Source organism: Dipodomys merriami, unplaced genomic scaffold, assembly GCF_024711535.1.
Source record: "Dipodomys merriami isolate MVZ:Mamm:240054 unplaced genomic scaffold, mDipMer1.0.p SCAF_20, whole genome shotgun sequence".
In the NCBI taxonomy this organism is placed as follows: Eukaryota; Metazoa; Chordata; class Mammalia; order Rodentia; family Heteromyidae; genus Dipodomys; species Dipodomys merriami.
In genome coordinates this window covers 19,830,309-19,849,069 of record NW_027203382.1, presented here as the reverse complement: position 1 = coordinate 19,849,069, position 18,761 = coordinate 19,830,309, and the positions used below count along the sequence as shown (strand labels likewise).

The 18,761-nt window shown below is 40.4% G+C and overlaps 2 protein-coding genes across 3 annotated transcripts in view; one reads left to right on the top strand and one right to left on the bottom strand.

Annotated features, from left to right (window-relative positions):
• Nucleotides 1-8,651: 8,651 nt before the first annotated feature.
• Rps23 (ribosomal protein S23) lies at nucleotides 8,652-10,964 on the bottom strand. Its single transcript, XM_070031149.1, has 4 exons — nucleotides 10,865-10,964; nucleotides 10,255-10,414; nucleotides 8,980-9,100; nucleotides 8,652-8,847 (listed from the first exon to the last, which is right to left on the bottom strand). Exons 1-4 carry the CDS (start codon nucleotides 10,866-10,868, stop codon nucleotides 8,701-8,703), a joined length of 432 nt encoding a protein of 143 aa, XP_069887250.1. The 5' UTR covers nucleotides 10,869-10,964; the 3' UTR covers nucleotides 8,652-8,700.
• A 266-nt stretch (nucleotides 10,965-11,230) lies between these two features.
• LOC138832831 (V-type proton ATPase subunit S1-like protein) overlaps nucleotides 11,231-18,761 on the top strand; it is a 28,898-nt gene continuing 21,367 nt past the window's right edge. The window contains exons 1-2 of one of the 2 annotated variants that reach the window (XM_070030956.1): nucleotides 11,231-11,312; nucleotides 14,956-15,020. The gene's annotated coding sequence lies outside the window, so the exon portion shown is untranslated. Of the gene's footprint in view, nucleotides 11,450-14,955; nucleotides 15,021-18,761 lie in introns of both variants that reach the window. The other variant, XM_070030957.1, reaches the window with a different exon arrangement.

The window sequence follows — 18,761 nt, the reverse complement described above, 5'->3', positions numbered from 1 at the left end:
AGATAAGAGTTGTTTTAGAGACTCACTTGGCAGTGCTATACTGGGTGGATTAGAAGGAAGAGAAACTGGATAAAGGCCAGGAGGCTAATGTAGTGAAGTGGTATACTCCCAAATTAGAATTTTGTTGAAAAGAAACCAATTTCTGAGATATTTTGAGAACTTGGAGTAGAATCTAAGGAAAGACAGTTTTTATGTCAAAGTTTTAATCTGGTTAGTTCCTGCTTAGGCTTAGACTAGCTCTCCTTGTCCCATTTCTTTTTTTTTTTTCGGTCCGGTCGTGGGGCCTGAACTCTGGGCCTGGGCACTATCCCTCAGCTCTTCAGCTCAAGGCTAGCACTCTACCACCTGAGCCACAGCGCCACTTCCGGCTTTTTTTCTTTTTGCTTATGTGGTGCTGAGGAATCGAACCCAGGGCCTTAGGCACGCAAGGCAAGCGCTCTACCACTGAGCCACCTTCCCAGCCCTCCTTGTCCCATTTCTGCAGACACCGGGGACTAAGCTTGTTTTCTTCTTTTGGGAAATACTACTCACCTTATCATTTCAGATGCCTTTCTCCCAATACCAGCAGAGGAGTGAGAGTCTCCTCAGCCCCCTCCTTGGTAAGTCAGGCCCAGGCTCTTGCTTATCAGGAGGGAGATGGATAAACAAAACGGACTACATAGCAGGTAAGGGGTATTGAACTTTACTACCTGTGTATCAAAATGGGCAGATTTCATACAGATTACTGAGTTAAAACAAAAATTAGATGGTTTGAATGGGTATCCTAAAAGTATATACTCTTCCCCATAGTAACAGTATCAACAGGTGAATAGGCCTGGAGAACTCTGCCCTCAGGAGTGGACTGATGGAATTATCTTGGAGTACATTCATTATGTATGGAGGTTTCTTATAAAAAGTTGACTTAGGACCTCTGGAGAGCGAGACCATCCATCAAGGCACAGACAGTGAAAGGTGGACAAAAGTTTACACTGTTTACACCAGAAAGGGGTCCTGAGACCACCTTGTCCTGGGCTAGATTCCCAGAACCAAGTCAGCCTCGACCACCAAACCTGACCCCCCCCCCCAACCTGTTAATTGGTCTACAAACCTCCAAACCTCAGACCTCCGAAGCTCCGAAGGGAAAGGCTTTTCCCTGTCTCCCCTTCCTCCTCCACCGCAGGCCTCTCTGCCCTGCACTCACAGGCCTGCCCTGCCCCGGAGGCGCCTCTCCGCAGGCCTCTGCAGAGGAGGCCCCGAATGGCCTCCCGAGGTGTGCCCTGCACTCACAGGCCTGCCCTGCTCCGGGGGCGCCTCTCCGCAGGCCTCTCCAGAGGAAGGCCCCGAATGGCCCCCCGAGGCGTGCCCTGCACTCACAGGCCTGCCCTGCTCCGGCAGGCTTTCCCCTCCTGCGGTCTCCTCCACTCCAACTCCTCCCCTTCCTCCCCGCTAACTCCCTAACAGTCCTTCTCACAGTTTTCCAACTGCCATTTATGCTCCTCCCCCAAGCTGCCCACTGTCCAATCACTTCCTGACAGCTCACCATATGGGGCCTGACGCCCCACCCCTCCAGTAGCATGCCACGCCCCGTGGGCTGTGACGTCAGCCTCTCAAAGCCCTGCTCTGTCCGGTGGCCTGGTCTGTGGAGAGGTGAGGCTCGCCTCTTGATGCCCCCCCAGCAGGCCGGCCACGGGGCCGCACTGGGCCCCGCTGATTATCAGGGGCCCACAGGTTATTACAGTTGTTTTTCCTCCTCCTCCTTGGTTCCCTCCCTCTTCTCTACCTTTATACTATGTGATGCTTCCTGCTGTTTCTACCTCCTCTTCTTCCCTCTCTCTAGACCCCCCCCCTTTCTTTTTCCTGGCTGTGTTATCCTCGCTGCCCTCAAATTTGCCATCTTCATGTTTCAGCTCTAGTGTAGCTAGATTACAGGCATGCCCTACCACCCCCAGCTCTGCCATCTTACCCTGCAGCAAGAAAGCCCTCACCACCCTTGATCTTGGACTTCCCAGTCTCCACAACTAAGCAAATGGTAGCATGTCACTTGTTTAGATGCAGACTGCACAGTTTTAGTTCATCTATTCTTATCAACTTGTATTCTTTTCTCAGATGTTGAAAATAACATTTTTTCTGCTGCTTTTTTTTTTCTGAGGATGGGATTTATACCTACTTTCTAACTAAACACTTACTAGTGTCTTGGGATAACTTTTCTATAAGAATGTCATAACTTGTTCAGCCAGTGCAAATGTGCATTTTGTATGTTCTGCAGCCTACATCACTGCTGTGGTTTTGGGTAGGGTTTATACCAGTTCACATGCTGGGTGGTTGGTTCCCAATGTGGCCTTGTTGAGTTGATGGAGCTGTAGGAGGTAGGGCCTAGTGGAAAGGAATGAGGCCACACCCTCATTAACAAATGGATGTAGGTATCATAGGCATGGATCAGACAGGCCATGTGGGACTGAATTAGTTCTTTAAAGAATAGGCTAACAATGATCTATAGGAAATGTACTCATTACCTTACTCACGTGACTGTAACCCCTCTGTACAGTATCTTTATAATAGAAAATATATTAAAAAATAGGCTATTGTACATAAGCCCTGCACTTCCCTTAGATCTCTTTTCTACATGCACTCCTACCATTGTAATGCCACCATGAATTCCTGAGCAGCACCATGCTTTAGTATATCTAGAAATGTGAACTAAATGAGCTGGTTTTCTTTGTAAAGCATCTAACCACTAATATTTCAATCCATAGAACCTCACTGTACTGGGGATATTTCATAAACACTACCAAAACACAGGCAACTTCTCTTGACTGTTCTCAATTAAATTTTAAGGTATGACTAAATCACTGTTGTATAGATTGAAACAGCAACTGGTTCTTAGGCTAAGACTCCCTTAGAAAAACCTGAAAGATAAATAGAACCCATTTTCAGAAAAATGTATTTGTACAGGCATACACTGTAATTAAAATATTCTGAACACTGTTTCAGAAGGTTCCTAGACCCTTAAAACTCATCTGTAGACTAAAACCTAGATCAAGAATCCCGGACAATATCATTCAGAACACAAAAAAAACAGAAAACTGGCAAGGATGTGGGAGTGGGCCTTTACATACTGTTGATGGGATGTTGTTAGTCTAGCCACTATGAAAATGGCACATATTTTTAATGAAATCCATTAAATTGTACAAAAATGGTTACACAAAGTATGAAGTACAAAAATAAAAGAACTCTCATTAATTCAATTTATAATGTATTTCTTTACACACATATGTTATGGCAAGAGGAAGAGGCATATAGTGACCAAGGGAAAAATTTCTAAATAGAAATATAAGACTGTGTAATAAAAACAAGTGACGGGCTGGGAAGGTGGCTCAGTGGTAGAGCGCTTGCCTTGCATGCATGAGGCCCTGGGTTCAATTCCTCAGCACCACATAAGCAAAAAAGAAAAAAGCTAGAAGTGGCGCTGTGGCTCAAGTGGTAGAGCGCTAGCCTTGAGCTGAAGAGCTGAGGGACAGCACCCAAGCCCAGAGTTCAGGCCCCACGACCAGATCCAAAAACAAACAAAAAAACAAGTGAATGAAATAAACTAATATGTACTGGATGCAATAAATGAGAGGCACACTTTTAACCTATGAGGGATGGAAGAACAGGAAAATGATCATCCTTAATCTCTCTCTCACACACACAGAGTAATTCTTATTATGAATAAATCTTAAAATTCTGTGAATTTAGATGACAAAACAAGATATGCTCTAACAAAAACAAACTATTCATATCACTGTTCCCAAATTGTTAATGGACAAAACATGTTTCAACAAGCAACAGTACTAAGTATGCTCAGTTGTAATTGGAAATATTGCTGTCACTCATAACTCCCTTCAAATGTATCACTCTAGAAAATAAATTTCTCCCAAGATAAGAATTTGTGATCAACAATACCTAATTATTCTTTTCATACTTTGTTCTAAAATTCCTGTGGTGATATTACAGTGGCAATTACCAATTTTTAATTAATAAACTTTAAATTCATTTATAATTATCACATATTCATAAGTAAAATATCACTTTTGGCCAAATAAGGCTAGGAACTGTGTCACAGACCAGAAATACTAAATACAGCCTGTGAAGACAATCCCCAACTACAATGTCATAAGTATATACTTTTATATATATATATATATATATATATATATATATATAAGTTATATAAGTTAATACTTTTTCTATTTAAACAGATTTTATAGGCTAAAGTATTTAAATATCTGTGAGCAAAAAAATTATGGTAATATCACAATTTATTATCTTTGGTCTCTTGACTTTGTGCAAAGCCAATAAAGGAATGTTAACCATTTTGACAACCTTAAATAGACTCCAGGAATATTACCCACAACTTGACATTGTGACCAAATCCTGTCACTACACATTTTCCTAGGATGAAATATAGACATTACAGACATTTGATACACACAAACACACACTTTTTTGTCCATTGTGACACTTGAACTCAATGCCTAGGCACTGTCTCTGAGCTCTTTTGCTGAAGGTTAGTGCTCTACCACTCTGAGCCACAGCACTACTTCTGGGTTGTTTTTTTTTTTGGGGGGGGGAGGGTTGTTTTTTTTTGGTTGGTGGTGGAGCCTGAACTCTAGGCCTGGGCATTCTCCCTTGGCTCTTCAGCTCAACTAGCACTCTACCATTTGAGCCGCAGCGCCACTTCCAGCTTTTTCTGCTTATGTAGTGCTGAGGAATGGAACCCAGGGCCTCATGCATGCAAGGCAAGCACTCTACCACTGAGCCACCTTCCCAGCCTCTACTTCTGTTTTTTTTTTTTTTTTTTTTTTTGAGTAGTTAAGTGGAGATAATAGTCTTACAGGACCATGTTCTTCCCCCATGGTATAACCCGTTGTCACTGTATTTGATTCTGGTGCCCTGAATAGTGTATATACATTTTTCTAATTTGGGGAGGGGAAGAGAAATAACAAAATGCTGAAATAAGGACATAGGTTGATCCATTGTAACAATGAAATGTACAAGACACTGGCTGAAAATGAACTTTACAACTTGGTGGGGGGGGAGGAGTTGGGGGCGGTGGGGAGGAAAGGGATGGTAGGGGAAATACAAAGGAGGAGGTAACAATGCTTGATAAGAAATGTACTCATTACATTTCTCATGTAACTATAACCCCTCTGGTACAGTATTTTTACAATAAAAAATAAATAAATAAACAATCTTACAGGGACTTTTCTGCCCAGGCTGACTTTGAACTAGTCCTCAGATCTCAGTCTCCTGAATAGCTAGGATTACAGGCATGAACGACAGGCACCCAGCTACATCTTTTATGTGTTAAATTAGAATCTTGTCGCTCACCTCATCATAAAATGAAAAAGGAAGCCACATATTTAACAGAACTTTTTAGAATATTTCAGAATTTCCATATAAACACATTTTAATAAACAGTATTTTATCACCCCTCTTCCCTTTGCAAAGTACAAGCCAGAAATTTACTAAATACTCAGCATATATTTATGAGCTGACCTAAGTACCCATTTGTAAGATGTTGATTTTTGCACCAGGATGATTTTCTGACTAATATTTATTTCATTTGGAGGACAGACTATTTTTCTGATCCCAACTGTAACAATTGAGTAATTTTGGGGGGGCGGGGAAGCGGGGAGGGAATCGGTTGTGGGGCCTAAACCCTGGCCTTGGTGCTGTCCCTTCGCACTTCAGCTCAACACTAGCACTCTACTACTTGAGCCATAGCGCCACTTCCAGCTTTTACTGCTTATGTGGTGCTGAGGAATTGAACCCAGGGCCTCATACATGCAAGGCAAGCACTCTACCACTGAGTCACCTTCCCAGCACGAGTAAATTATTTTTAAAAATATTTGGAGACTTTATAAGTTAAACCAAAGGAGGATACTCTTTAAGAGGAACATAAAGGCACAATGCCTATGTGCATCTGATAATACAAAATATTTGTTGAAATAAACTATAGGAAATGGAAACCCGAGTTTGCTTGTTTTCTTCTCCTTGTTTGTAAGGGGTAAGGAGGAGCACAGAAATGGAGGGACAAAGAGTGAACAAATGCAGCAGTGATACTCATTAGATACTATGAACTATACAACTTGTGAGTGGGAACAGTAGGGAAAAACTGGGAGAGCAAGGGAAGGAACTGATACTGTCCAAAAAGAAATGTACCCTTTACCTGACTTACGTACTGTAAAACCCCTCTGTACACCTTTGTAACTTACAAAAAAAAAAATTAAGAGCTACCTTCTGTGGGCTTCCAATCTCTAAGATGAGGTGGCTGAATATAATCTATGGTTCCCTCATGTAGGGAAACTCAGCAGTCATTGATAGCTGAAATCCGTTAGCTTGTTAAGAGTTTCCTTGGAATACTCTAAAATGTGTTTCCCAGAAGGCTGACGTATCTCTAATCTAGCAAGTGGCTTGGGTAAATTTTGATGTTCCCTCAGTTTGAACTAAATGATTAGTTTTGCTGCTTTAACAATTTCCGATGTTTTGAGCTTTGCTGGGCAAATAGAGCTTACACAGATGAAATACTCAAATGTTTATGTATACATATATAATTTGAGTTCCCAAGAACTTGCAAAATTTTTCCTCATCCTGCGTTCCAAATGGCAACATCCGTGTGCATATGGGGGGAGGGAAAGATAGTGAGCAAGCTAACTTGGTCAAGTGTTATAGTTTAACATTCAGATAGGTATTTGACCCATTTTAAGTTAAACTTCACACAAGGCATGAAAAGGTTGAACATACTTTTGGCATGTCTATGGATTTCCTATCTATTTCATTCATCAGTTTGTCTCTCTTCCACTTAATAATAGTAGTAATTGATAAAGCTCAAAATCATTGAAATCAGGTTTTGTCATTGTTCCACCTTTAGTCTTCACTATCAATATTAAAATTCTAGTTCTTTCCCTTTCACACGAATTCTTGAGTCAGTTTTCCTATATTGACAAAAAAGTTAATGAGACTTTTAAGTGCCTTCTTATTCTCACCAGATTTGTCTTTGTACAGCACCTTGACAGCAACAGGCTTGTTTCACACATAAGGGCCTCCTCAAATGAGTGGGGATGGGCTACAGAGGAGGCAGAAGGAACGAAGATCTGTTTGATACTTGGAATTGAGGCACCAGAAGGGGTATGTCAATCTAGCTGCCACTGGACAGTGAAACTGTTCTGGGCTACATTCAAGACCATGGAAGCCATCTCAGATGTCCTGTTCACCTACATGTATTTACAACTTCAGTTAAGAGCTGGAGTTTAAAACTGAGGAGTTACTGCAACACTGCTGTCTCTCTCAGAGACTAGGACTGTCAGGGATTCCTTTGCATGCTCCTGTCCTTAAACCTATCAGGATTAGAGCTAACAAATTGCATTATCTGTGCATTCAGTTACAAGGAGTCCCAATGGCAGAGCTGCCTGACTCCAACACCTCAAGTAACTTAAGTGACCACTTTAGGCGTCCACTCCTAGGAGTAAAGAATATCTCCAAGTAGGGAAGAGTTGAGGGTCACTGATGTCCATTTAAGCTAGCACTGACTGCAATTACACTTGTTAAAATGCACTGGGGTGGGGAGGAGAGGGGTAAATCAAGATGTGGATCTTTTTTGCCCTTGTGCAAATGCAGAAACACTTTAGGGACAAGCAAAAATGCACTAGGACACCTGGTGATTAGCAAGGCCTAAAATGAGAGATGCACAGAAGTGACCAGAGGTATACTGTTGTTGGGGCAAATTATGAACACTTAAAAGGATTAGCAATTCTCAGGTCACCAACCTAAATCTTTAGCCCAATACCCATATCATTTATTTTGCCAGTCCTGGGGCTGTCCGAGCTTTTGCTCAGGGATAGCACTGTACCACTTGAGCCACTTCCAGCTTTTTTTGAGTTTATTGGAGATAGTCTCAGACTTTCCTGCCTGTTGCTTCCAACCACAATCCTCATTATCTCAGCCTCTTGATTACAGGTGTAAACCACTGGCGCTTAACTTAAAAATTTTCAGATTCGTGGGAAGTACCTTCTGATCCCAATGCCAAAAGCATACTTTTGACTGTGAGCCTCCAAAATTGACATAAGGCCACTTAAGATGTATCACACTATAAATGTCTCTTCTGTTTTTAATCTTTTCTCTCATATACTTCGATCAGCTTAGCACATACTTCCATCAAGTTGTCTAATGATTACTGGAATCACTTAATCCACCTTGGAAAACTGGAGAATGTGCATTTTCCAAGGACTTCCAGGATCCCTGCTCAATGAAAAAAAACCTGAGGACTGCTTACGTACCATTATGAATTCAGTGAGTTTCCTAAATATACTACTCTAGATTATGCATTTGTTCAACTTCCATATATTCTTTTTTTTTAATTGTGAAAATACAGTACAGAGGGGTTACAACTACATGGGCAAGATGAGTACATTTCTTATCAAGCATTGTAGCCTCCTCCCTCGTTTCCCCTTCCCATCCTCCCCCTGCCCCCTCACCCCTTTTTCCCCACTCCCCCTCTCCCCTCAACTTCCAAATATTCTATGAGGATGTTATCTTTTATTATGGGAAAAGAAAAAGTTGTTTTCATCTCTAAAATCATTTAAGCAGACATAACCTTGTGGATGCATGAGAAAGGAATAACATACAAAGTATTTTTCAGACTATGAAAATTTATTAGTATTGTATTTTTATCATTGAAATTTATGATCTTGGTCTTTCCTTCTTGCCTTTGTATAGAGCCAAAAGAGACACATTGGCTACTTTAACGACCTTAAATCGGACTCCAGGAATGTCACCCACAGCATGACCTTTTCGGCCAAATCCAGCAACTAGAACTTCATCATTTTCCTGAAATAAAATAGAAGTTTACTTGGAATGTTAGTGGCAATCACAGAATACCCCTTCATGTAACTCCTATTCAGATTAAAAAACTGGAAAGCCACCCACTCCAAAAAACCCCCTACATTATGAAATACTCACTTCAATAAAATTCAAGCAACCATCATTGGGTACAAAAGCTGTGATTTTCTTGCCATTCTTGATCAGCTGCACCCTGACACACTTTCTGATAGCAGAATTTGGCTGCTTGGCTTCAACTCCTCTAAAAGACAAGTGACAGTAAAGTGAGGTAGCTTTTCAAAATAGCCACATACATTAAGCAGAAATACACTGAAATTTTCAATTCAGTTTCCAATTCTGTAATTTCAACCAAGTTTCTCTCCGACTAAGTTTCATAATTAAATGGTAATTAGCCCTACCAATCCAGGAGGTTGATACTTGAGGATCTAGGTTCAAAGCCAGCCCAAGTACATATACCCAATGGAATTCTATGCCTCTGTCAGAAAGAATGACATTGCCTCATTGTTAGGAAATGGAAAGGCTTGGAAAAAATTATATTCAGTGAAGTAAGCCATGCCCAAAGAAACAGGTCCCATGGTTTCCCTTATTTGCAGTATCTAGTATATGTCTGAGTCAAGCAGAAAAGGTTGATGTTAGGGAAATGAACCCTAAGACATGTATTCAAATGTTTTTCTTTCACGCGATTGTTTCTAACACATTTATTAAGATTATTTCTTTGTTGCTTTGTATGTCCCTCCCTCACGGTATAACTCCTGCTTTCACTGTACTTTATGTCAGTATAACTTGTGGAGGGGAAGGGGAAAAACAAATCGTTTAACTAGGGATACAGGTGGACCCATTGCAAGAATGAGGTGCACAAGTCCTTAGGTAGAAAAATGAACTTGTAACCCCTCTGTACAGTATTTTCACAATAAAAAGAAAAAAAGCCAGCCCAAGGAAGAAAAAGCCATGAGAATAATCAACCATTAGGAAACTGGATGTGGAGCTGTGGCTTAAAGTGATAGTGCTATAGCCTTGAACAAAAACGTTCAGGGACAGTGCCCAGACTGAGTTCAAGCCTCAGGACAAAAAAAAAAAGAAAAATTACTCCTGGGGACCTGACTCAAACCCTAGCACAGCTGCTCCCCCCCACACTAGACAGTTCAAATTCGAATCCCACTACTGTGAGAGAACACTATGGAACCATCATTAAGCCAAACCCAATTCATATGTCTGAATCGGTAACTCAAGCATCTGAAGAAAGGAACTTTTTTCCCCCCAAAACACGAAATCAACTTTTAAATTCAACACTGCTCTTATATACTCCTTAAATGCCCCAAATGAACATGACCACCCAAAAAAGCCCTGTAAGAACTCTAAGAGGGCACGTTTAAACAGTGGGGCTTTTCCACTTACACTTTCTCCAGCACAATTCCCTTTGCATGGGAGGCGCCCCCGAACGGGTTGGCTTTCAGGGCTGTGCCCAAATGGGCCTTCTTGTACTGTTTATCATGCCACTTCTGGTCACGTCGGTGACTGCGGAGCTTCCGGGCAGTACGAAGACCGCGACACTTGCCTGTAAGTTAAAAGTCACTGTTATGCCTGTAAATGGTTCGCTAAACTGGGCTCACCCTTTCTGGCCTCACCTGGATGACACCCTCTAAGCCAAGTGCCCCACGCTCGCGGCCCACGGGCCCGCCAACCCCAGCCCCCTCCACGACCTCCCCTCGCCCCCAACCAATGTTCCAAGGGGCCCGAGGCGCTCCGGGGGGCGCCATTCCCCGAAGCCAGGGCTCCGCGACGAGCTCGGGCCGCAGCTCTCCCGGCCCCGCGGCGCGACCCAGGCGGCCTCGGCCCACATGCGCTCCTTCCGCGCCGGACCCTGCGCCACACGGCGGTATTTCCCCGGAAACAACGGAAATCCCGGTGATCCCCCATCCCTTAACTCGGCTTCCACACGCCTGCTCACTCCCGGGATCCCCCAAGTCCCCACCAACACCCCGCAGCGCGACCCCGCACCGCTCACCCATCCTGCCGGCGCCACGGGCCTGAGCGAAAGAGAGAGGCCGTCCCGGAAGGAGCCACAAGCCACCGCGAGCGGGGCCCCGCCCACCTAGCTAAGGACCCCATCGCAGCTGGCTATGCGGCGCCTGTCCCAAAGTCGATGCCTGTGTTGCCATCTGAAGTATTGGCGCCACTTTTCTGAGTCGGAATTCTGCGCACGGTGTAATTTTCTTAAGTGTGCATTGGTGTTTCTTTTTCCGGTGAGAGACAGAAAGAACGAGGACTACAAGTTCCAGAATACTTTGCGCAACATCGTCCGCGGTGCAGGCGCCCCTGGCAACCCCCGGGAGGGGCGGGGCGGACCTTGGCGTTTGCTAGAGTGGGAGGAGAAAGAGCTGGAACGCTACACTTCGTAGCCTTAGTTTGCGCTCACTCTTAGACGTTCTCGGCTCAGTAACTTGTAGCGTTTGGTGAGACGACGTTGTGTAGTCATTAGAAATCCAAGCTTCCCAAGCCCCACGACCGACACAAAAAGAGAAGGTTTTAGAAGGCCTTTGTGCACTGAGGTTGCAGCAGTTGAGAGAGAGCTTGTATTCCTTCGTGTAAAGTGAGAGGGGACTGTGTGTGTGTGTGTGTGTATTTATGTGTATTTATGTGTACCATAGCAGAGCCTAGCTAACTCTTCTTTTGGCTGAGTGCGTTGTAAAGTTTTGAGCTGGATACTGTCAAAATAGGATTTATATTTTTATGGGATTACTCTGACTGTTGTGAGAGGAAAAAAAAATTAAAAAGGAATCCTGAGGTCATTTGGTGAGGAAATAATTGTAAAGATGGGAATGATATTCGTGTGTACCCTCGGTGGTGATAAAAAAAAATGATTAGATTTTGTTTATGGTACAGTGAACCGAGTTTGCTGAGGACTAGGTTGTGAAATTTATTACCAGCCTCTGCTTTCAAATGAGCATTCGGATGATTAGTGAGGGGGAAATTCTGAAAAACAGGTTTATTTTTTTAGAGGAAATTAAGAGTTCTATATAGAATGCTTTAACTTTGAGGTGCCTGTTAGCCAGGATGCGAAGTGGGCAAGTAGATAAATGATCTGAGGGTCAGGAAAGTCATCAGACAGATATTATGAAAAGCTATGGCTTGGAGTGAGATCATGGAAAGGCAAACACTGCATGATCTCATTTATATGTGGAATCTAAAAATGTTAAATTTGTGCCAGGCTGTATACCCTTAATCCTAGCAGTTGAGAAGCTGAGGCAGGAAATTGAGTACAAGACCATCCTGCATTGAAAGTCTGAGTCCAGCTTGGGCTACACAGCAATATGTTGTCTCAAAAAATCAAAACAAGAGCCCAGTACTAGTGGTTCACACCTGTAATCCTTGATACTCAGGAGGCAGGGAGATCTGATTATTTCGGTTAGAAGCCAGCCTGAGCAAAAAAGTCCATGAAACTCCAATGAACTACTCAGAAAAAGCAAGAAATGGAGCTTTGGCTCAAGTGGTAGAGTAGTATCCTTGAGCTACAGAGGCTCAGGGACAGCACCCAAGCACCAAGTTCAAGCCCCAGGACCCCCCAAAACAATCAAAACAAGAAAAAAATTCAAGGGCTGGGAAGGTGGCTCAGTGGTAGAGCACTTGCCTTGCATGCCTGAGGCCCTGGGTTCGATTCCTCAGCACCACATAAGCAAAAAGAAAAAAGCCGGAAGTGGCGCTGTGGCTCTGCTCAAGTGGTAGAGCGCTAGCCTTGAGCTGAAGAGCTGAGGGACAGCGCCCAGGCCCAGAGTTCAGGCCCAACGACCGGACCCCCCCCTCCCCCCAAAAAAAGGAAAAAAAAAAAAAGAAAAAAATTCAAGTTCATGGAGTTAGAAAGTAAATTGGTGCTTTGGAAATCACTAGTACAAAGGATCAAGAGACATAAGTCAAATGATAAGAAATTTTATGAGAAGGAATAACAAGTAGCATGGAAACTATACTTGGAAGTTGTTGAATCAATATTAATTGTTCATACTACAAAAATGATCACTATTGAAGTAATATGTATGCTAATCAGCCTGACTAAGCCAGTCCTTACTGTACACATATTTTAAAACATGTTGAATACTGAAAATATATATACAATTTGTAACTGAAATGTTTTAAAATAAATTAATTTTTGAAAAAGATGAGATGACATAAATTAAATATAATCACTAAAATTTTTTAAGCAAGTTAAAAAAAATTGTTGGTAGTGGGGCTTGAACTCAAGGCCTGGCCAAGCTTTTTCACTCAAGTACTCTGCTACTTTGAGCCACAGGTCCACTTCTGGTTTTCTGGTAGTTAACCAGAGATAAGAACTTTGCAGACTTTCCTGCCCCATTTGGCTTTAACTGCAATTTTCAGATCAGTGTCCTGGTTACTAAGATTATAGGATGGAACCACGAGCACCTGGCTAAAAGTTTTAAATCCTTAAACTTGGGGAAGCAAAGTATTTCTATAAATGAAAAGAATAGGAAACCCTCACAAAGAAGGCATTAATCAGTGGTCAATGGGTGTTATTCGCCACAAGTTACTATACATTAGATAAGAGAAGAAAGAGCAATATTTTATTTTTGTTTATTATATTGGTTTTATTTTTGTTTCAAAATTTGAAATTTTCACTTCCTGATGAAAAACTCAATTAAGTTGGGACCTAAAAGAAAATGGGGTTATCCTTTGATATTACACTCTAAATTTCTTCATTAGACTCCTCAAAAAAAGAATCAGCTTGAAAAGTTAAAGAAAAAGGAAAAGACCCCCTGGCTATCACTAATGTGCATTGAGTACTACATTAGGGGTTATGAAGGATCTCACATATAATTTCTGTTAAACCTCTAAATGATTCCTCTGCTGTACATGCCATTATTTGGCTTTTAACAAAGAAGAAACAGACTTCCAGTAGATAATTTGTTCAATCAAAACGTGTTTGTTGGTTTTTATATTGGTTTGATTCTTTTAAATTTAGGTGAAAAATGTTAATGAATATTAAATAAACATGACACAAAATAGAAAATAGTTTTCTAGGCAGTGAAATATCGGGAAAACTAAGGATTGTAATTGTTATGATGAAAGTATTTTCTTCTAATAATTTTCTGACTTATCTTCAAATTGCAAGAGATGTTACAAAAAAATTGGTATTTGTTAGCTCTTGCAGTGTTGTTGAGTTGGTGGAGAAAAGAGAATAATTTTCCATTTTTCCTACTGCGTTTTCTTCCAAATAGGAGTCCAGCTAATGGAACTGGTATCTGCCATTTATTCCATCCATGAGAGGAGAGGTGGAGTGTGACAACTTTAGGAGTAATAGTCTGGACATCTTCACCTTTTTCCTTTTCTCTTTTGGAAACTGAGCCTGCCCTGGGGGAATATGTTTCTCTTGTTTCTCCCAGGCAGGGCCTCTCTAACCTAAATGAGAGCCAGTCTTGCCATTATAGGCTGCCATCTCCGTCTGCTCAGGAGAGAAATTTAATTACAATCCCTTTTGATCCTATACTAACCTTTTCATAATCCTGGCCTTTTATAGTATGATAGGAGATATTTAAGGGGGTATGCTTTTATTTCTCAATTAATTTAGCACACAGGTGGGGTAAAGTATATTTTTATTTTTTTGAGATGCCCACTTCCCTCAACTAAGAATAACCTGTCATCATAAATTAGGTCAGCTGGTGAGACTTAGGGTGATGTTGCTTCCTTTATGTTGTTATTGTTTATTTGTTTGACATAGGTAACTGTGTAGCCCAGACAAAGCCAAGATCTTCATGTCTCAGTTCTGAGATCCCATGCACCACCACACCCAGGTGATGCTGGAGAAAGGTTAGCAAGCTTGACAATTAATGTGGGAGCATTTAGCCTAGTTAGAAATTATTCCTGGTGCTTTAACTACAAAATTGGAGGCAGCAGTTGCTATGGAAATGTGACAAGTTGAAGTCATAGTTTTAAGTGAGAATAAGAAGCAGTGAGAGCAAGACCTATGATTACACGCTCTGTGTAACTACTGGTGATGAATGTTGAGTGTTTCATTTTACCTGATTAAATTATTAAATATAATTTTTCCTTTATCCAAAATGAATGAGATTTCTTATCCTTTCATTCCAGCTGCTGTTTGGTGCAGTGATTATTTCTTCTCACATCTATTCGAAGGTGGAAATAAAGAAACAAGTGTATGCTTCCATGTAATCTTACTAAGATTCAGGCTGCTTTTTTAAAAATCCTGTTATTATAATTAAACCTCTGTGCAGATCTAGGAAGGATTGACAAAGCTGTTCCTTGATGCCCTTTGTGAAATTCTTGGAAGAGAGCTATACTTTTAATATGCATATTAAATGTTATTCTTCAGGTGTTCCCTAGGTTGGCTGAGAACCAAACAAAGGAAAATAAGCTTCTATTTCAGCAGGGGCCTTTTGAATTCTAAGAAAAGAAAGATAATTTTCCTCACTGCCTGGGGATATTAAATTTTAGAATCTTCTTCCCTGGAGAGATTTAAAAATTAAGTTGAACCAGATCTGTGCTATGAATTCAGTGGGGGACAGTTGATCTCTTGTGATCCAAGTGACACATCTCACAGTAAAATATTCATCAAAATTATTTCTAGATTATAAAAAAAACCCAGCATGTAAATGATTATAATATATAAAACTATCAAAGTGAGCATAAAATTGGACATTTCATATTGATTTTTATTGCTTAAAGGATTTTATTGAGAGCAAGACTTTTTTCCTCTTAAATTGAAAAAGAATCAAAGGAAGAAGGAAGAAAGGGGATAAAAACAAGAAATGAAGGATTTATGTAGTTATGCAAAATGACAGTAGTAATTTTTCTGAGTTAGAAAATTTTACTTTTTGAACATGTTGTAGTCTTATGATTTATGAGGATAGCTGCAATGAATAATCCTACAATGTGGTCACCTCACATACTGTGGAACAAGGTGCTCATCTATACATGAACTTTAAAGTTTACATAGATGGCTTTTCAATTAAAATTTCCAAATTTATATTGCCTATTTAGAAAATAATATCTTAGATTTATCACTAAATAGTGGTTTATAGTGTTTTCTCTCTTCAAGTGTGACAGTTTCCGTCCAAAAAATTATTATGCTCTTGTTATAAATGGGGCCCTCAAGCATCATGTGGCACATATTCTCAAATTGCATTTTATTCCAGTGAATTAAAATTCTGATTTCCTTTTCTGTCAAGGTGAGTATCCTTAGAGATACCCAATGAGAAAATCTTTGAAGGTGGAGGAGGTCTTTCCATTTTACTAAAGACCTCTACTGCAACATTAAATATATCATTTAGCAAATCCTTGAAATTATAGTTCTTTGACAATGTAAGTGGCATAAATCCCTATAGAGGTGTCTTTTCTCTATTCTTGTCCCTCTTTTTTGTTTACTTTTATCAATTGTTGCCTAGGGTGGAGGAGGGACTGGCCCCAAAAACCTTATTGGTTTGCTGGGTGCAAATTCTAAAGCTACTTGCTGTAAGCAGTTATGTATTTACATTTCTACATATTATTGTATGCAAGGGCTGTTTTTTGCTTTTATTATTTTTATTTTATTTTATTTTATTTTGTCTGTCATGGGTCTTGAACTCTGGGCCAGGGAGCTGTCACTGTGCGCTTCAGTTCAAGGCTAGCGCTCTACCACTGTAACCACAGCACCACTTTGGTTTTCTGGTGGCTAGTTGGTGATAAGAGTCTCATGGCCTTTCCTGCCTGGGCTGGCTTTGAACAACGACCCTCAGATCTCAGCCTCCTGAGTAGCTAGGATTACAGGCATGAGCCACCGGCACTTAGCTGGGCTGTTTGTTTTTTAAGCTTTCTATTCCCAGTAAAGGGGCTGGGAAGGTGGCTCAGTGGTAGAGCTCTTGCCTTGCATGCCTGAGGCCCTGGGTTCGATTCCTCAGCACCACATAAGCAAAAAGAAAAAAGCCGGAAGTGGCGCTGTGGCTCAAGTGGTAGAGCGCTAGCCTTGAGCTGAAGATCTGAGGGACATCGTTCAGGCCCCATGACCTGACCCCCCCACAAAAAAAATCTATTCCTTGTAAAAAATCTAACACAATACCAATCAACATTTATTTGTTTGTTTGTTTTCTTCATGTATTTTTAAGTGTTATTGTAAAGATGATGTACAGAGGGGTTACAGTTACATAAGTCAGATAAAGAATACATTTCTTTTTGGACAATGTCACCCCTTCCCTCCCTCTCTCAATTTTTCCCTCCCATCTCCACCCACAATTTTTTAACATCGTGTATAGTGAATATCATTGCTGCATTTGTTCTCCCTTTGTCCCTCCATTTCTGTGCCCCTCTTATCTTCCCAAAAATAGATAAATGAACCAGACAAAAGGAAAAGTAAACAAAAACAGCAAGCAAGGAAAAAAAAAACTCCTTGTCAACCAATGTTTGTTGAATGGGCAAACTTATGCAAGAGTAGGACTTCTGTTTCTATTTAGCTCAAGTAGTTTACAACATGAACATGTCTTACTAATCTTGCACATTATCTATGTTCCATGAAGTGAAAGTGAAATCTAAAATGAGAAACATCAACATTTAAATTAAAAGAATTTTTAATTACTTAATTTACTATCTTGATTCTAATCAACTCAGAAGTTGATCTGATGGAAATGGGTGGGAATCATGGCAGGAATTAGGCTGGAACTTGATAGTTATATGCTAGGCCCCCTCTTAAGCACAACTCATAAGGAGCAAGAAGTGTGGACTTTGATATTTTGCTAGTGAAGTGGTATAACCTTGATGTTATTTCATAATTTATTTCCACTTCATGCCATATGGTTGTGACTCACTAGTAAAAATATGGAATTGATTTTCCAATTATAGTTACCTAAAAATTCAGGCTCTGGTGGGAGTCATAGTTAATGTGGCACAAAGTAGGAATCAATTATGTAGCATTTTCATTAGGTTCATTCATTTATTCTGTGAATTATGAGTACTAATTTCATTAGTAAATTAGACATAGTCCTTGAGTTTTATAAAACAAATTTTTTGACTAGGAAACAGCATAAAAATGTTTTAAGTGTAAATTATGATATATGGTAACAATAAAAATTGTGATGAAAGTGAATAGGAAGTATACATGCATAATCATTCAGATGCAAAAGAAATGCCCAGTGCAAGTTTATGTGATTGAAACATGGTCAAAAGAAAGAGCTGGCATCAAATGTAATGAGAAAGAGTGGCAGAGGTCATGCCATTGTAGGCTTTGTGGGAGGTAGATTGATTTGGATTTTGAGTAACTGTGAAAAGAAAATGATCAATACTTTAACATTTGACTAATGCAATTTTTGATCTGAGGCTATGTACTAGATAAATAGAGACTGTGCATTTGCTATATGAGTCTTAAATCTTAAATCTTCAGTCAGATTTTCAGACATCTTTTTACCCGTGGGAATGCAGCTCTACATGGTTATATATGTGATTACAGGTATATATATATATATATATATATATATATATATATATATATATGTATATATATGATTGTATATGATTATAGAAAGATAGATTTTTATATTCAATATGTCAAGTAACATTGATTTAGAAATACATTGCAAACCAGAAAATAAAGAAGCTGATTAGAGTTCTTTTTAGTTGAGAAGAAGGCTGCATAGATATATAGCTTCCTGTTTTCAAATTGTTGAAGGAAAAATTTGCATGTGCCTCTATGTTTTCTGTATATGTTATGAGTGAGGCACTCATCTTTCTTCTGTATTTTCCCCCTCTTTCACATGAATAGCCTTGAAAAATAGAAATAGTTCTTGTTCTGTAGCAAGTGGCAGATTTGTTTAGCCTTGGAAGATAGAAGTTGAATTTCCCTACAGAGCAAAGGTCAGGTGGCCTCACTAAACTTTACAATAGAGTGGGACTCTTCAAGTGTGTTAGATTTT

Bases quoted from the DNA above. Each gene is read 5' to 3' on its own strand.
- Rps23 (XM_070031149.1), bottom strand. The intron at 9,101-10,254 runs GTAAGTGGAAAA...CTTGTCTTTTAG, and splicing joins GGAATTGTGCTGGAGAAAGT to AGGAGTTGAAGCCAAGCAGC. The intron at 8,848-8,979 runs GTGAGTATTTCA...ATTTTATTTCAG, and splicing joins GTTGCTTGAATTTTATTGAA to GAAAATGATGAAGTTCTAGT.